General features: G+C 43.0%; 1 protein-coding gene across 1 annotated transcript in view; it reads right to left on the reverse strand.

The window, feature by feature from the left end:
* The window catches only part of Gm28802 (predicted gene 28802), a 46,908-nt gene extending 30,993 nt beyond the window's left edge, over positions 1–15,915 (reverse strand). The window contains exons 1-4 of the mRNA XM_030243918.1: positions 15,028–15,915; positions 11,907–12,041; positions 10,717–10,784; positions 9,913–9,984 (exon numbers count right to left, since the gene is read on the reverse strand). Of these exons, the coding sequence (XP_030099778.1) occupies positions 9,913–9,984; positions 10,717–10,784; positions 11,907–12,009 (243 nt within the window). The 5' untranslated portion in view covers positions 12,010–12,041; positions 15,028–15,915. The remainder of the gene's footprint in view (positions 1–9,912; positions 9,985–10,716; positions 10,785–11,906; positions 12,042–15,027) is intronic.
* Positions 15,916–18,902: the final 2,987 nt, after the last annotated feature.

Genomic DNA, 18,902 nt, shown 5'->3' on the forward strand with positions numbered 1-18,902 from the left:
GAGCATTCATTTGCAGCAATTGATTAAGTATAGGTCCTTAAGAATTAACACCATTATGTGGAAACAGATAGAATCTGAGGACACCAAGAACAACTCTTTCACAATTTGATATGCACCTTCTCTAAAAATACCAAAATACTATCTTAAGCCATTACTGTTTTGATTAAATAAAGAAGGAGATTATTCTTAAGTAAGGCCTGTAATCTGCCTGAGATATAAATCTAGCATGGCATTGGCTTAAGGGGCAACCCAGGACAAATTCTTAACTGTACAAAACAGTCTTCTTAAAAGAACAGCAATTTTTCTTATGAGTTATGTATTCATAAACTATTGCAAATTTGAGAATTTATAGTATCTGAGGGATGAACAATTTTAAACAATTGTAAGCTCTGAGATATAATATTGACTATTAATATACAAATTAAAGCTTAATTATTCAACATCTTAAAACATCATCCACAGCACACAACTTAATTATCTGTGCTAAAACAGGAGGAAACTCAAAAGAATAAACCTGTGATCTAATTCACATCTACTTATTTCCCATAGTGGGGTTGTTTTTAAACATAGTAACTGGGATGCATGCATGCATGAATTTATAGAAGATACATAAAAACATTTTTAACTTATCTTTAGGATAATGATTATCAATTTTATTTAAAATGATGGTATGCAATAGATCAAATATTGGTATTGTGTAATAACCAAATTAATTGCTGTTTGGAACAAGGAACAGACACTTAGTCAGGTCCTTAAGACACAATTTTTGTTATAGGTTTTCTAAAATATACGAATTTATCTTACAATTCCTTATTAGCACCACAGAGGCCTTAATAGGTGTTAAAACTTTACTTTGAGGTGAAAAAGGATGATTTTACAACAATGTTTTCTCTTGCCAAGGAATTGCTATGGGCACATAACTGAAATAAGCAGGTAATATTTAATTACCATTAATTATAATTGATAACAATTATAAAAGCTTTCTTATTTTCTGCAAAGCCTTATGTTCTTTGCCAGTTAATTTGCGTCTCACTTAATAGCACCTAACAAAAGCTTAAGTTCTCCTGTGGTGAATTTAAGGTAAGGTCTTAGCCAATTAACATCTCCTGGAAGCTTTTGAAAATAAAATTTTGAAGCAAATCAATTTTTCATTCTTAGATTTTCTGTAGCTCAATTTTATAGTATAACTAAAACCCTAAGTATTAAAAAGATATTGCCTCTGAATCTATTCTGGAGTAACAGCTACTCCCCAGAACTTAAAAGCTCCTTGTGTGAGAGCAAGGATTTAAAGTAAACTTCTCTTGAGAGGCATTAGCTAATAACATACTTTTCACTTAGGAAACAATATACACTGAAAGATTCAAACTCTTAGCTTCTTATATTGAGGCAGAGATGCTAAGAATTTTTCTTATATAATGTAAAGCCATCTTAGTTATACCTACAGGCAAAATTTTCCAGTGATCACCAGTTCACTAGAAGTAAAACTCTTTACAATTATCAGAATGCAAAGGAAAAAACAAACTCTTAAATCTATAATAACTTTACATGAAGTAGGCAAGTCAAATCGCAATGTCCTCATAAATTCTACAGCCTGATTGACCCTTTTTATAAACTCAGAATTTAAACTTTATTAGAACAACACCTGGGTAGATCTGCAATAGTGTTCTTTCAGCTAAAAGAAAATTCTCCTGGTGGCAAGGAGAGGCAAGTTTCCAGAGCTTCCTTAGGCACCGTTTGCAAGACAAAAGAATGTCACACAAACTGCGCAGAAGCTGCTCTGAGCTTAGTTCCTCTTGCCGTGAGGATAGACTTCAGAACTTTTAAGTTTCTTTATAATATTAGACTATCACTACAACCTTGGGAAAGCAAAACCCAATTTCAAAACAATTTATCACCTTAGAATCAACATTAAAACTTCACTACCACATTTCGAGATTTGGCTGCCAATTTATACCTATGAATGCATGACAGTGCAATTAATGCTTCATTAAAGAGACATTGTTTTAAATCTTATCTTAATCCTACTTTCTAGGATAAGAATCACATTAAATATTATCTCAACTAGAAGTATCCTGAGAGGCCTAGTTTTTTGGCCTGCTTTATGCCACGTGTTTGAAAGACTCCTGAGTTGCCAATTTATAACTTACTTTCTAGTAACCAGTGTTACACCTTTTTGATCATACCGAATAACTTATAAGCTAATACTCTACGATGAAGACATGCAGAGCATGTTGATCCTCTAAGACCAGTAAAAAACCAAATGAAGCAGCTACATGAGTCTTATAAATTTAGACCAATCAAAGAATTTTAATTTTTCTAGCTATAATTATAAGATAAAAAAGCACTTTGTCATTTGCTAAACACATTAATCACAATTGCAGAGAACCCTCCAGGCAAAAAGCCATCTATCAGCTTTTTTGCCCCAAAACTAAGGCTGCAGACTCCCTTTCAAAAAAAACAGTTTTCCAGCAGGAGCCCTCCTGCTGTGGCTGATCCTGGTTAAAGCGTATGGCCACTCTCTTGCTAAACCAACAGATAAAGTTTTAGCCATCTTTATTTTCCAACATGAAGCACAGAACATTCAGTCATTCAGACAACAAAACAAAACACAAATGAATCGACACGTAAACGGACTGGTGCACCAGAGGTATCATTCAGACTCATTCATTCCAAAAGAGGAACAGAGAAAAGTGCAGCAAGCATTTCCAGTTTTTGAAGGCGCCGATGGCGGACATGTTTATGCTCCGGTGGAGTGTATATAGATTAAAGAACTTGCAGAGTCAGTCCATAACTATGGAGTCAATGACAGTTGTACAGAACTCAATCCTTTGATCTTTATCCAGGGAGGAGCGGTTGGGAAGGTCTCTTTTACTGGCATCTCAAGATTTGTTCAGTATTGGGGAATAAATGCTGCCTCCCTGGACTCTGATGTATATACCAGATATACTAATTCCAGTGTAGAGATCACTGGGTTCAATAAAACTTTGGTAAACCAAACTAATTATGCACCTACCCCAGTCTGTGTTTACCCCCCCCCCCTTTCTTGTTTATCCTTTCAAATGATTCATTTGAAGTCTGTTACAATGATTCTTGTTGGATTTCTCAATGTTGGGATGCAACAAAGGACACCCGCGCCATGGTGGCCCGGATCCCACGTTGGATCCCTGTTCCGGTGGAAACACCCTCCACCTTATCCCTGTTTCGACAAAAAAGAGATTTTGGCATTACTGCTGCCGTGATCATAGCAATTTCAGCCAGTGCAGCTGCTGCTACACCTGCAGGGTACGCTATGGCTAGGACAGTCCAAGCAGGCACAAAATTAAATCAGCTTTCAGTCGATCTGACTGATGCCATCAATGTCCAAACTTCTGCTAGTGCCCAGTTGAAGGGAGGGCTGATGATTTTGAATGAGCGCCTTGATCTGGTTGAGGAACAGATAGGCGTCCTATACCAGTTGGCCCAGTTGGGTTGTGAAAGAAAATTGGGCGCTCTGTGTATTACCAGTGTCCAATATGAAAATTTTACTCATGTAACTAATCTGTCTAGACAGCTCTCCTTGTATCTTGCAGGAAATTGGTACGAGGGGTTCGATGAGACTCTTGAGGCCCTGAGGGCGGCAGTTTTAAGGATCAACTCAACGCGAGTGGACCTGTCATTGACAGAGGGCCTCTCCTCCTAGATTTCATCTGCATTTTCTTATTTTAAGGAATGGGTGGGGGTAGGTTTATTTGGTACTGCCATCTGCTGTGGACTTGTGTTCATGCTCTGGTTGGTTTGCAAGCTCAGAGCCCAACAAACATATGACAAGGTCGTGATAGCTCAAGCACTTGCTGCCATAGAGCAAGGGGCTTCCCCTGAAATTTGGCTATCTATGCTCAAGAATTAGTCGGCATTTGTCATTTTTTGGCTGGCCTCTTTTGTAGAGTTCGCCCTAGGTCATTTAGTAGTTACTGTCACATAGCACTGCGGTATCCAGGGACGGGCAACTTTCCTCATGCACAGATTAACCTAAGACACAGGTCCCGGAGGCGATAGGGTTACCCTATGACGGGAAAGGCTGTGACATTAGAGGAACAACCTAAGACAGGAGCCACAGCAGATGGACATAATTACACAGACCTAGTCCAGCCTCATTTTAATAAAACAAAAAGGAGGAGATGTGGAGAGCCGTGCCACGAGCAATCGCCATTATAAGATGGTGCTGGCTTCTGCTGTGCCTAACTAGTAAACAAGCCTTGTGCGCAAGTGCGAGAGTGAACTCACACCTAGTCACTGCCCATCTCGGGGCGTAGTAATGAGGTGATGGGGGAGCAACAAATCAGGAGCTGACATGCCACATCAGGTGCTGAAATGCCACGCTGAGGGCTATATAAGCAGCACCATTTTCCGGGGTCTGGGTCTTCCCTCCTTAAGAAGCAATAAAGCTTGCCGCAGAAGAATCCATTTGTCCAAGTGTGTTCTTGCCGGCGAGAATGATAGCTCGGGACATTTCACTGTTAAATCTTAAGTGGAAAAAGTGCTGGGTTAGCATTGTTCCAAACTTAGCCCGTATCCTTCAGCACCTCCAGCAACACTTTTTTTTTAAAAATGAAGTTTAAAGCCAGCACTAGCATAAATACCTGTTGCTCACTGTGCCAGATATGATCTCTGAATCTTTCCTTCCCTTGGAGCTCCATAAAAGACAGCGATTCCCTTAGTGTTTTCCCACCGTTCCCAAGATCCTTGGCTCGGACGCCAATCTGTTGTATGCTGGCCTGTGGCCTACATGAACCGGGTACACCTGGGAGGCAGGCTGGGGCTGAGAGAGACTTAGATGGAGAGAGATTAATGGAGACCAAGACATTATTCTGTTCAAGGCCCTCCAGTTTACTAAGAGTCTACTTATAAGGGGGAAGGCCCATCCCCCCCCCGCCCCCCCCCACCCCCGCCAGTTCATTCTTGGTGTCTGGAGCCAGCCTGTAGGTGACATGCAGAATAGGTTGTTCCTCCGGAATGTCTCTGGGGCTTCTCAGCAGGTAGTAGTGTCTTGGAGAGAGCAGTGGCATGTGACAGAACAAAAGAGCCATCTAGGTTGGAATCTAGCTAATCTCCTTCTCAGTTGCAGCAAGGTCAAAGTCTGGATCATCCTGCTTCAGGGCTGAGGGAGGCTACAGTCCTGGATACACCATCACACCTGAAAAGCAAGATTCGGGTCTAAAATCACTTCTCATGATGATGATAGAGGACTTTAAGAAGAACATAAACAATTCCCTTAAGGAAATACAGGAGAACACAGGTAAACAGGTAGAAGCCCTTAAAGAGCAAACACAAAAATCCCTTAAAGAATTACAGGAAAAGACAATCAAGCAGGCAAAGGAAATGAACCATAAAGAAATCACAAAGGGTAGCCGGGCGTGGTGGCCCAGGACTTTAATCCCAGCATTTGGGAGGCAGAGGCAGGCAGATTTCTGAGTTCGAGGCCAGTCTGGTCTACAAAGTGAGTTCCAGGACAGCCAGGGCTACACAGAGAAACCCTGTCTCAAAAAAAAAAAAAAAAAAATCACAAAGGGAGACAACCTCGGAGTTAGAAAACCTAGGAAAGAGAGCAGGAATCATAGATGATGCAAGCATCACCTATGAATACAAGAGATAGAGGAGAGAATCTCAGGTACAGAAGATAACACAGAAAACATTGACACAACAGTAAAAGAAAACACAAATAGCAAAAAGCTCTTGACCCAAAACATTCAGGAAATCCAGGACACAATGAGAAGATGAAACCTAAGGATAATCGGGATAGAAGAGAGTAAAAATTCCCAACTTAAAGGGCAAGTAAATATCTTCAACAAAATTATAGAAGAAAACTTCCCTAACCTAAAGAAAGAGATGCCCATGAACATACAAGAAGCCTATAGAACTACAAATAGATTGAACCAGAAAAGAAATTCCTCCTGTCACATAATAGTCAAAACACCAAATGTACAAAACAAAGAAAGAATATTAAAAGCAATAAGGGAAAAAGGTCAAGTAACATGTAAAGGAAGACCTATCAGAATTACACCAGACTTCTCACCAGACAATGAAAGCTAGAAGATCCTGGCAGATGTCATAAAGACCCTTTTGTGATTGGGTTACCTCACTCCGGATGATATTTTCTAGTTCCATTCATTTGCCTAAGAATTTCATGATGGATTCGTCGTTTTTAAGAGAACCCAAATGCCAACCCAGGCTACTATACCCAGCAAAACTCTCAATTACCATAGATGGAGAAAACAAGATATTCCATGACAAAATCAAATTAAACCGAGGAAACTCTAATGGCCAAGAAGCACCTAAATAAATGTTCAACATCCTTAGTAGTCAAGGAAATGCAAATCAAAATTACCCTGAGATTCCAGTCAGAATGGTTAAAATCAAAAACTCAGGTAACAGCAGATGCTAGCGAGAGTGTGGAGAAAAAGGAACACTCCTCCATTGTTGGTGAGATTGCAAACTGGTACAACCACTCTGGAAATCGGTCTGGCAATTCCTCAGAAAATTGGATGTAATACTACCTGAGGACCCAACTATACTACTCCTGGGCATATACCCCAAAATGCCCCCATATAACAAGGACACATGCTTTACTATGTTCATAGCAGCCTTATTTATAATAGCCAGAAGCTGGAAACCCAGATGTCCTTCAATAGAGGAATGGATACAGAAAATGTGGTACATTTACACAATGGAGTACTATCCACCTATTAAAAACGATGAGTCCATCATGAAATTCTTAGGCAAATGAATGGAACTAGAAAATATCATCCTGAGTGAGGTAACCTAATCACCAAAAGAACACACATGGTATACACTCACTGAAAAGTGGTTATTAGCCAAAAGCTCCGAATACCCAAGATATAATTCACAGACCACATGAAACTCAAGAAGAAGGAAGACCAAGTATGGGTGCTTAGGTCCTTCTTAGAAGGGGAACAAAATACTCTGGGAGCAAACACAGAGACAAAGTGTGGAGCAGAGACTGAAGGAAAGGCCATCCAGAGACTGCCCACCTGGGGATCCATCCCATGTATAGTCACCAAAGCCAGACATTGTGGATGCGAAGAAGTGATTGCTGACAGGAGCCTGATATAGCTGTCTCCTGAGAGGCTCTGCCAGAGCCTGACAAATACAGAGGGGGGATGCTTATAGCCAACCATTGAACTGAGCATGGGATCCCTAATGGAGGACTTAGAGAAATGACTAAAGAACCTGAAGGGGTTTGCAACCCCATAGGAAGAACAACAATATCAACCAACCAGACCCCGAGGAGCTCCCAGGGACTAAACCACCAACCAAACAGTACACATGGAGTGACCCATGGCTCCAGCTGCATAGTAGCAGAGGATGGCTTTGTCAGGCATCAGTAGGAGAAGAGGCCCTTGGTCCTGTGAAGGTTCAATGCCCTAGTATTGGGAATGAGATGGAGGGGGTAGGTTGGAGTGGGTGGGGGAGCACCCTCATAGAAGTGGGGGGGGGGAAGGAATGGAATAGGGGTTGGGGGTGGTTGGGAAATTTGAAATGTAAATAAAGAGAGTATCCAATAAAAAACACAAAAGAAGAAAAGAAAGAAAGAAAAACCTCAGAAAATAACTTCAAAAGGCTTTTTTTAAGGGAGAAAAATAACAAAGTAACTCTCAAGAAGATGATTAGCAAGGACACAAACATTCACTGAGTTAATCCTCCTGTATCAATGATGACATGGCAGAACCCTGGCAGAGTCAGTGGCTAACTTGGATACAATTGTAGCATCTAGAGACATGCAGAACACATAGCAGTATGGAGCCATCCTGGCCATTGTGGCGTCTCCTAAGTGGCTTCTCTGCATCACCTTCCTTTAAACCTTGCTCAGTCCTGGATCAAGTGCACAGCATCCTGTGCTTAGACTCTCAAAGTTAGCATTTCTTCTAGGCTCTTCCCAACAGTTCCCTAACAATAGCCAGTTAGGAGACTGGCTTGCTATAAAAGGACTGTTTGACCTCTCTGCCCCCAGAACCCCATGTTCCCTTCTTTCTCTCTCCTCTCTCTTTCTGTCCTTCTCTGTCCTTGTCCTCTAGTCCTTTCTTTCTCTGCCTCTAATCCCTTCTCACCCCCTTCTCATTCCCCCAAATAAGCTTCATTTTCTGCTAGACTCATTGTATGGCTGGTACCTCAAAGGAGGGATGCCTCAGCATTGGCCAGCTAAAGCACCCCTTCTCGCCACGTCATGTCACTGCATTATAAAACATAAAACTAATGACACTGTCCCAGCTGTCTCCACTTTCACTCATTTGCCTCAAATGTTCATAACCTCTCCACCCAACGAGGTGATTGTGGTTTTCTTTGCTTATTTTGTTCCAAACCACTGAAGTCCTTTAAAGGGTCTCATGATTCTTGTTTTAGGAAGGAGAAGGATGATGGATCACAGGGCCCCCAATGGAGGAGCTAGAGAAAGCACCCAAGGAGCTAAAGGGATCTGCAACCCTATAGGTGGAACAACATTATGAACTAACCAGTACCCCGGAGCTCTTGACTCTAGCTGCATATGTATCAAAATATGGCCTAGTTGGCCATCACTGGAAAGTGAGGCCCATTGGACACACAAACTTTATATGCCCCAGTACAGGGGAACGCCAGGGCCAAAAAAATGGGAATGGGTGGGTAGGGAAGTGGGGGGGGGAGGGTATGGGGGACTTTTGGGATAGCATTGGAAATGTAATTGAGGAAAATATGTAATAAAAAAAATCTAAAAAAAAAAGATTGCAGAACACAATGGCATCATGAGCAAATACTGTTTTTTCAAAAGCAAAGGAAGAATATGTTACAAAATAAAAACATGAAAAATAAAAAAAAATAAAAAAAGGAAGGAGAATGATGAATAAAACCATAAGACAAAGTAGCCAGAACGTCCTACCAGACAGTTCATTTTCTTTCTTTCCTTTTCTTTTTCTTTTTTCTAGACAGGGTTTCTCTGTATAGCCCTGGCTGTCTGGAACTCACTCTGTAGACCAGCCTGGTCTCAAACTCAGAAATCTGCCTGCCTCTGCCTTCCCATGTGCTGGGATTAAAGGCGTGTGCCACCACTGCCTGGCAAAAGTTCATTTTCTAAAATGTCAATATAACCTAATTGTAGCCTCCCCCAGCCTTGAGTAGGCTGGCTCAGACCTCTCTGCCACTGAGAATGGGACCACCTGACCTGGAGCCTTCCCACCTAGATGATTCTATTGTTCTGTCAGTGTTGCTATTCTTCTCCAAGACACTGCTACCTGCTGAGAGGCTGAGAGATTCCTGAGAGATTCCAGAGACAGCAGGCAACCCAGTGATTGACACTTCTTGCCAAACCAGTGCTGTCAGACAGATTGCTTACAGGCTGGTGACAGGCATCAAGTGTGGATCTGTGGGAGATGGGCTTTCCCCCTATATAAACACAGATTTTTAGCAAACTTTGGGCTTTGATCAGCTTTTTGTCTTGGCCTCTTCCTTTTCTCCCTGTTTATTCTCTTTTAGCCCTGGCCTGCCTTTCAGGAGGAACCGGTTCGTGTGGCTGTGGGCGGTCACACCTGATCTCACAATTGTGTCAGAACTGTGAAGATTCATGATTTGAGGCCAATGTCCTTGCCCTTTAAAGCCATAGGTGCCCTGACAGCCGCCTCAAGGTCTCTGGCTTCCAGTACACAGAGGGCTTCCTATATTGGGCCATGAGTTGTACCCTAACCTACCACCATCTGTTTTCCCCCAGGGACCTCCATAGCCAAGGAGAGGAGCTGGGGTTAGTTACAGTTTGTCCACATAGCAGCCACCTCAAATGCATACCATTAATAATATAAGGATCTCTCCGAGGATCTCTGTTAAGATTTGGCAGAGTGAGTGTGTAAAAACCTCATGCTTGCACACAGTAGGTGCCAGATAAATGCTCACCCTGTCCCTTTTCCCATTTTTACTCACAGAAGATGCTTTGCTGCTCTCATTCTTTCCTGACTGGGCCTTGTCCTGCAAGAGAGAAACGTGCTCAGAAAGCAGAAGAGCAGCAAACAGGTGGAGCCCAGGGAGCCGCACCCTGGTGTCGCCAGCTCTGCCCTTCTGGAGGAGCACCCTGGGGAGCTGGGGTCACTTTGGTATAGGGCCCCATTGAGGGAGCAGTCCAAATGGATGTGGGTGCAGTCTGGAGCTCTCAGGGCAAATTAACTCCATGCCTTTGCAACATTCAGAGCCTTCCCATGACCCCGTGTTTGTCTGCACAGAGTTCACATCTTATTGCTGACTGACACTTTGTTTCTCATAAGTGCATTGGCCCCACACAGTTACATCTTAGGTCAGCCACCTGACCACCTCCAGTCTGTGCCATGCTCCATCTCCCCGCTCTCCAGGGCTGTGGGCTCCTCTCTGCAGCCAGGCACTGCTTCCTTACCTTCTCTGAGCTGAAATCAGCATGGATTTGGTTGAGGGGACAAATCAATGGATTGTGGCAGTTTTCTGACATCCTTGGTAGCAAATTAGTTCAAGTCAGCCATGAGGTCTTTGTGTGTGTGTGTGTGTGTGTGTGTGTGTGTGTGTGTGTGTCCTGGGCACCTAGGGTAATTTGTTGGTACAGTGCCTCAGTGAAGAAGTCCAAAATGAATGGGAGCAGGGGTGTACTCTTTTGCTTTCAGAGAAAACTGATCTCTTGTATAGTGTTATTATTTTATTCATTGCTTCATGGAGTTAAAAGTACTTACTTTAGGGAAATAGATTTTCCTGGTTGGGACAGGAGCAAGTTGCATTCTTTTGAAACTGGTAGAGGTAAAACTGGCCTGGAAACAATAAAATGAACACTGGAAATCAAAAAAGCTATCTCAATCTTCCCAGATAAGGACATGCCCATGCTGACTCCAAACTGGAATGTAATCATTGGGATTGTGAAGAGTTGAGGCCTTTAAGACCTCAGGTCCAAGGTGCAGGTTCTTATCTACTATCTCCTGGTCATCAGCACGAACCCCAAGGCCAGGTTCCTGGGGAGGGGCAGCCGGCACCAAAGCTCTCTGGGTGTTTTACACACACACACACACACACACACACACACACACACACACACACACACATTGTACTACAAAATTGCAAAGTTGGGACTTTACTGAAATGCCATTGAGTCAAACAGGCTTGCAAGATCAGGGCAACACCCAGGCTGGAGGGGAAGGCAGGAATGCAGGGCACCCTGTTCTGTGGGGAACTGGTGGCAAGCTCTCTACTAGGAAGTCTTGTAAGGCAAAGAGGACCACAGAGGAAAGGTTCACCTCCTGTACCTGAAAGATCCTGACAGAATATAAAAGGTCACAGAAGCCCTGAAATTGGCAAAATAGATGTCATTGCTAGCAGAACTAGTTTCACTGATTTAGAAAAATAGAGGTGCACAATGCTCTGGCTGCTCCTTGAACCTGTGTGTCTGCCAATGTTTTGACCGTTCCTTGAACCCATGTGTGTGCCCACTGATGAAGCCCATTGCCAGGTGTTTTTGATATTGGTTGCTTGGGAAGAGTTGGAAAATCTCCCCAGCAACCACAGCCAGGCCAATCCTGAGTTGCTACACCTGCACCAGACTCTTTCCTTGTACCCCTCCCATACCCATTTCTTGAGAATAGACATTGTTTAGATCTGGAAATCCCCTACTCCCCCCTTCTCCTTTCCCCCCCCCCCCCCCGAGGGCCTATTAAAACTGAGACCTCTTTCCCCTCGTGGTCGACTCCTCTACCCCTGCATGGGATATGAGTCATCCCCAGAGCTCTGGCTTTCCCCGAATAAAGCCTCATGTGGTTTGCATCAAGCTTGGTCTCTCGGGAGTTTTTGGGTGTCTACTCTTGTCCCGAGGCCTGAGCGAGGGGCTCCTCTCGGAGTCTTTCATACCTAGTCCAACCCAGCCTATCTTTACTTAAACTTCCCTGTGGGAGTCTTTGGAAGTGGATAAGGGGTCTTGATTAGCTTTGTTGGTCCCAGTTTGCAGTAGTCACAGCAGGTACAGTAGATGAAAGGATTGGGGTCCATGGTACCAGGCAGTCTTGCTAGTCCAGGGGCTCCTGTTGAGATTCGAAAACAACCACAGAGAGTTAAACCACTCAGAAACCAAAGCAGAGACAGGGACAACAGAGACAGGGATGGAATCAAGGGGCAGCACCAAGAACAAGGGCAGAGGCTGAGCTGACACAGGATCTCACTGGAGAGTGGCACCTTACGGTTGCTACTTGACAGGAAAGCAAATACATATCTTGAATAATTGAATCATGACTGTAATCCAAGTGTACAATCTTTGCCTAACTAATGCTGCCTACGATTACTGGTGACATGCAGGGATGTCACAAAGGCAACACGTTGCAAAGTTGGGAGCATCCGCTCAGTTCCTATGACCTCAGTCCTCCTCAAGTTCACATAGCTTGCTCTGCATGAAGAGATTCCCCACAGCGGGTCCTGCACAGAACTTTCCGGGAAATTTGTTGTCCTTCTCCAACTGGAGCACAAATGGCCCTGTTTCTTAATTTGGGTCATGTGTCTGAATTGCAGAAGGGAACTAAAAACAGCCCTCTTTATGATTGCTGCATGAGAGTTACTCTCGGGTGAGCCCAGACAGGGAGAGATCTGAATCCTGAAGACACTGATGGTAGACTTGACAGTACATGGAGTCTATGGTACAATCAATAGTGTCCCTGTCTTTTCAGACACACACACACACACACACACACACACACACACACACACACATACACGCCTGTACATAGAGAAAGAGACTTTGTAGCTCAGATACTAAAAACTGAAAATTGGGTTAGAATGTTAAAATTATGTTTCTTGTTCCCCTCATGGCATCTGTTATGAAAATGTTGGGGGTTCTTTGAAATCAGGTAGGCCTGACTTTACACATTATACATGGGACTGTAGGAAGCCTGCTTTTCTGAGCCTATAAATTTAAAAATTGTTTTATTTAAAATTTAAAGTTAAATGAGCTTCTTTAAAAGTCTAGCTTGAGCTGCTCTGGGCTGGGCTGCATTGCGGTGAACATTTACTGAGAACCATGTTCTCAGCCCTGTGCATAGAAAGGAATCCCATGAACTACAATGGCTTTTACATATAGAAAATACTCTATCTTTTTAAAAGAATATAGGTTTATTTGTATGTATGTGTATATTAACTTGAAATCAGCTCGTTACAGAGACAGTCATTACAGAAAAGATTAAGGAAGTGAAAAATATCAAAAATACAACATCCAGAGATGACCAGTAAGAATACTTGAGTGTATGCCTTCCAGAATTTTCTGCATTCTAAAGAAACAGACTTATATAATTTTCTATAAGCAGGAACAAACTATATTTACATCCTGGATATATTTTTTAAGATAATACCATGAGTTTCTATTATGTAAAATATGTCATCATTTTTAAATGTAAGGGATTTTTTTACAATCAAGAAATGTAAAAATATTCCAAATGTAGAGAAAGAGTAAAGTAAGCTCACCTATCCACTAGTTTCAACAATGTCAATGTAACTAATCTTGCTTGTCTATACCCCTCTTATACTGGTGTCACTCTTCCAGCATCGTATTATCTTAAAGCAAAATTTAAACAACCTTTTAAGTAAGTCTAGAATAGGTTTCTTCTGTATCATTGCAATTCTAAATTTTTTTTGTTGTTCTTTGTTTTGTCTTGTCTTTTTGAGACAGGGTTTCTCTGTACAGCCCTGGCTGTCCTGGAACTCACTTTGTAGACCAGGCTGGCCTTGAACTCAGAAATCTGCCTGTCTCTGCCTCCAAAGTGCTGGGACCAAAGGCATGCGCCACCACCGCCCGGCCGCAATTCTAAATTTAAAAAAAAAAAAAAAAAGATTTATTCGTATTTGTGTGGGTGTGTTTGACTGTGTGCGTGTAGATCATAAGTGTTCAGGAGCCATGGAAGCCAGAAGCCAGCATTAGCCACTCGGGAGCTGGAGCTACAGGCTGTCGGTCGGGAGCCATTAGATGGGGTTTATGGCAACGAACCTGAGGTTCTCTTGAAGCTCAGCACGCACCCTAATCCCTGGGCCATTTCTCTTGCCTCACAGCTCTACATTTATATCAGTTCACTTACTTATATTTTAACCAGTTTTGTATTGATAAATGTTTGTTTCCTTTTTTCCCATTCTAAACAAAAAAACGCCTTATTATTTATTACTTTTTCTTAAAAAGAAAAGTTCCCTTTGCATCTATGGGAACCATATTCAAAGCATTTAAAATCAGTAATGCAAAGCTATTGAGCCCTTAGAACAGACTTGGGCTCTTAGCAAATCCCGAGGTAGGTCTGAGGGTGTCAGGGTTGAAACTGAGGCAAGGAAGCTGGTAAGGACCACTTTTAGGGCCTTTTGATAATGATCGTTTACTGGTTGGTGAGTTTGCGTGTGCGTGTGTGTGTGTGTGCGCGCATACATGTGTGGATGTGTGTGCTGATATATGTGCGTGCGGGCACGTGTGCAGATGTATGTGCATTCGGGCGTGTGTGCGTGTGTGTGTGTGTGTGTGTGTGTGTGTATGTTTAGACATGTGAGGATATGTGTGCGGATGTATGTACGTGTGTGTGTGTGTGTGTGTGTGTGTGTGTGTGTGTGTGTGTGTGTGTGAGAGTGTGTTCCCTTCTTTTCTTTCCCTGACTTATCTCCCTGGTGTTTCACTCACAGCTGGAAGCTGGCCCTGAGTGAGCAGAGCTTTAGAATGGGTGGGTTTTCAACAAGCGGCTGGAAACTCTTCCTAAGATCTTACTTTAATTCTTTCAAAGATTCATTGGCCTTGTGGTCCCTTCCCAGGTTGAGAGTCTTAAAGAAACCATAATGTTTTAGGGTAAACTCAGGGGTCATTTCTCACCCAATCAAGATGTTTCAGAACTCATGGTTGCTGTGTTTATTCCCAAGTGGTTGAGATGCCAAGGCAGAAATCTCCAGACTGCCTTGAAGACTTGCAAACCCAGCCAGTGACACTTAGAAGGGTTCCTCGGGCATCCACCCCAGGAGCTTCCCTTAGAAGACAGTTCAGTTGTCCCCAGTTATTACCTGAAAGTCCCTTGAGGAGGAATTCACCCTCTAGTTAGTCCTTTGACTGAGCCTGACTTGTGCCCCAGGATGGTTTGTTTCTTTTATCACCATGGAAACCCAATGGTGGCACCTCATTGGCCCAAAGCTCTTTGTTCTTCCCAACAAAATGTTGGGGAAGCAGCCAGTTAAACTGTTAAATCTTCACACTCAAGTCAGATCCTCAACAGCAGGGAATATATATAAGAGCTCCAGTATCAGATGTGAGGCCCTAGAAGCTTAATTTCCACAATAGACTTACTTCGGGACCGCTAGCCTTACTGACACATGGCCAACAGTCCCAGGATTTTTGTAGTTGATTTTAACTTCCTCCGTTTTCTCAGAAACCTAGAACTAACTCTGCAGTGGGCACGTCCTTCTTTGAAGCTCAGACTTTGAGACCTGTGGCAATTCACAGAAACATTAAATTTTTAGCTACCCAAGGTTTCAGTTTTCCCCTAGGCAAAGTTGATCTTGCCAAATCAAAACAAAACTGACAAAACAACCAAACCAAAAGAGTGCTGGCTTATTCATTTTAATTTTACTACAACTCACTAAAAGACACACATTTTATACTGAAGATTCACAAACAATACTCTATTGTTTGCTATTCTGTTTTTCTTTTATAAATCAAGACTGATTGCAATCCATTAGATTGGCGTCCTGATCCTTTGATGGTTCACACTTCATAGTTTACAAAAGCTGGAAGTTCACAAGCCTCCTATATCCTCTGAATGCCAGTGCAGCTAGGCACGGGGTGCGACCTCAGTCCTGTGCTCAGTGGAGCAGAAAGAAAGGCTAATGGACAGACAAGAGCTGATAAATGTTACCTTAAGAGACTCAATTTGAGGCAGATTTCTGAGTTCAAGGCCAGCCTGGTCTACAGAGTGAGTTCCAGGGCAGCCAGGGCTAAACAGAGAAACCCTGTCTCAAAAAACCAGAGAGAGAGAGAGAGAGAGAGAGAGAGAGAGAGAGAGAGAGAGAGAGAGAGAGAGAGAGAGACTCAATTGCCTTTCTGCTCTCTGGCATCAACAAGAACTTCAACCAGAGAAGGAATCTGACTAGATTTACATGTAAGATAAACCATGGTGACCAAGCCATGGTACGAGACAGAGAATCCATGTAGAAATATCTTAGAGGCCTGATGAGCCTTAGATGTGGGCCAGCAGTGGCGATGACCAGAAGACAACACAGGCTGGGACGTGAGAGGGAGGGAAGGAGAGGCATTCAACTCCTGAGTCTCCAACTCCAGTGGCTGAACTGCTGTTAGTGCAGCTCACTGGTTGGACTATGTTGGGGATGAACAGATTTGAGAAGAGACTGTCCATTCTGTTTTGGACATTCGGAGGCCCCAAGGGGACACCTGACTGGTGATGTCTACTGGAGAATTTATTAGAAGTCCCATAAGTTCAAAGAAGACTCTAAAACCAGATTTAGTGATTGATTGAGGGAGTGGGTGAACATGTAGGGGACAGTGACATGTAAGACAACCTGGAGGCAGTGTGGTCAGTGAGTGAGAGGACTCAGCCCCAGGCCTGCTAACTGGCTTCTCTTATGCCATTAACACGAGGACAATAGATAGTGAAGGAAACTCCAGATGCTCGCTCACCTCAGGCATCGATCAACCTGTTAGCACCACTTCAGTTGTGGTGATCAGATAGAGGCAGGCTCTGTCACCCACTGAGCTACATGCCCAGCACTAATGCCATATTGAGATATCGGTACCTTCTACCCCAAACACCCACACCCCAATATACTCCAGCCTCAACACAGTTACACTTTTGTCAGCTACAAAACAACAGACGGGGCAGAAATTGAAGACTTTCAAAGGGAAGTAGTAGTCATGGTGTCTTTCCTCAAGGCATGGAGGGAACAAGGGCTTAGCATTCTAGTAGGTCCGCCCTTGCTATCAGTCTCGGTTTGTGTGATGTTGCTGCCCTCCTGAGGTAGCAAATGCTATGAGCCTTGAGCAGCCAGGAGCTTTGCATTTAAAGTGTGACTGTATTTGCTGACTGTGTGAATGGACCCAAGAGGAAGAGTGTTCTCTTCAAAGGAGTGCAAAGATCTCCAGGGCACTCAGCTGCCATTGGCTGCTTTTTGACTTTTGAGTTCTGACTTTAGGATGCTGTGCTAACCCTCTTGGACTCTCAGCTGCACCCGAAAGTTCCAACCAAGGAGCTGCAGAAGTGTGAAAGCTCATGCTCCTGTGATCACACCCAGAGGGACCACAGTTGGAGTTTCACTCCTCCATCTTCCCCACCTCACTCCCGACACAGCACAGGGAGGTTTTGGACAGACAGTCCCACATCGGTCTCCCAAATGCTGGGCTCACAGGCATCACCACAACTGGCACTTCCCTTCTTAAGAGGAAGGCTGACAGAGTTTGTGCTTAGAGGGTTTGTGCTTTGTGTTGGCAGCAGGCAGGTCGGTGACAGAGACCACTAGGGCACGCAGGAGGGACTGGCAGTGCAGAGGAAGGGGAGCTGTGCAGATGCAAGTGTCCCACGACTTTTCTCTTTCTGCTTTCTTCTTTTAATACTTTAATTTCTAATTGCACTTGCTAAAATTTATGGCCTATTATCAATAATGTCTGCACGTGATGTGACTATTTTGTTCCTTAATAATTTAGTGATTTCAGTGAAGTAAAAAAATTAAGTTTTGTGAAATAATATTTGAGTTTATGTATTTTGCACTAACACCACATTCTTTGTCACACTTTGTGTGCTGAAAATTTTTTTTTTAGCTATTGCTGGTGACACCTCTTGCCAGCCTGTTTTGAGAGTTTTTTAAATTTGAAACTGTTGTGGCATTCGGTCCTTCATATAAAACAATGAGGAAACACAATACGATGCTAGGATGCTAGCAGATATCAAACAATACAGTGAAGACAGAAGCCAAGGTGATGCTCAAAGCCTCCAATCTTTTTTGGGGGGTTTTTGAATGCATGGAATGTTGACTCATACTTGTTAAAGAAAACACAAAGATACTGAGACTGTTACCAACATCTTATGTCAAAAAGTAGAGTTTTAGCCCAGCATGGAGGTGCATGCCTTTATTTCCAGCCCTCAGGAGGCAGGAGTAGGTGGATCTCTGAGAATTCAAGGCCAATATAGTATACAAAGCAAGTTTCAAGTCAGTCAGGCCAGAAACCCTGTCTCAAAAAACACACACACTCGCTCTCTCTCTCTCCGCGCGCGCGCGCGCACACACACACACACACACACACACACACACACACACACAATATAGTTTCATCAAAATATAGTTTCATTCTTTGTTTTTTTTTTTTTTTTTTTTTTTTTTAAGCATACTCTCAATTTTCCAATTTTGCCAATGAAGACTCAGAAGCCACATGCTGGGGTGAGAGCCTGCTAGCTCAGAGAGGCAGAGAAAGCACCCAGCTGACCTTCCTCCTCAGCCCATTTCCTAGCAGAAACCCTTACTTTTTAGGCCACCTCCAAAAAATCCCCCTTCAGACTGAATATACCTCCCTTCTAATTCCTGTGTGCCTCTCTCTATCATCCTCCTGACTCCCTCTTACTCTGTTTTTTTTTTTTTTTTCTTAATAATCCTATGTTCAAGTCCTGTCACTGGTTGCTTGCTCTGCCTCTTGACCTCTGGCTGGCTTTATTTAATGCTGTTTACAATATTCAAGCAGAAAGCTCTTGGATTAAAGGTGTGTGCTAGGGCTGAGCCACAGCAGAGTAAAAAGAGATTTTTTTCCAGTAAATAACACAATCTCAGGGTTCACAGTGTGATCAAATATCCTACAACAATACTTCATTCTCAAAACGACCATAATTCAGTATGGATATTAATCTTAAAAATACAGGAGGGTATATATTGTTTATTGTTTG

Source organism: Mus musculus, chromosome 1 (genome assembly GCF_000001635.26).
Source record: "Mus musculus strain C57BL/6J chromosome 1, GRCm38.p6 C57BL/6J".
In the NCBI taxonomy this organism is placed as follows: domain Eukaryota; kingdom Metazoa; phylum Chordata; class Mammalia; order Rodentia; family Muridae; genus Mus; species Mus musculus.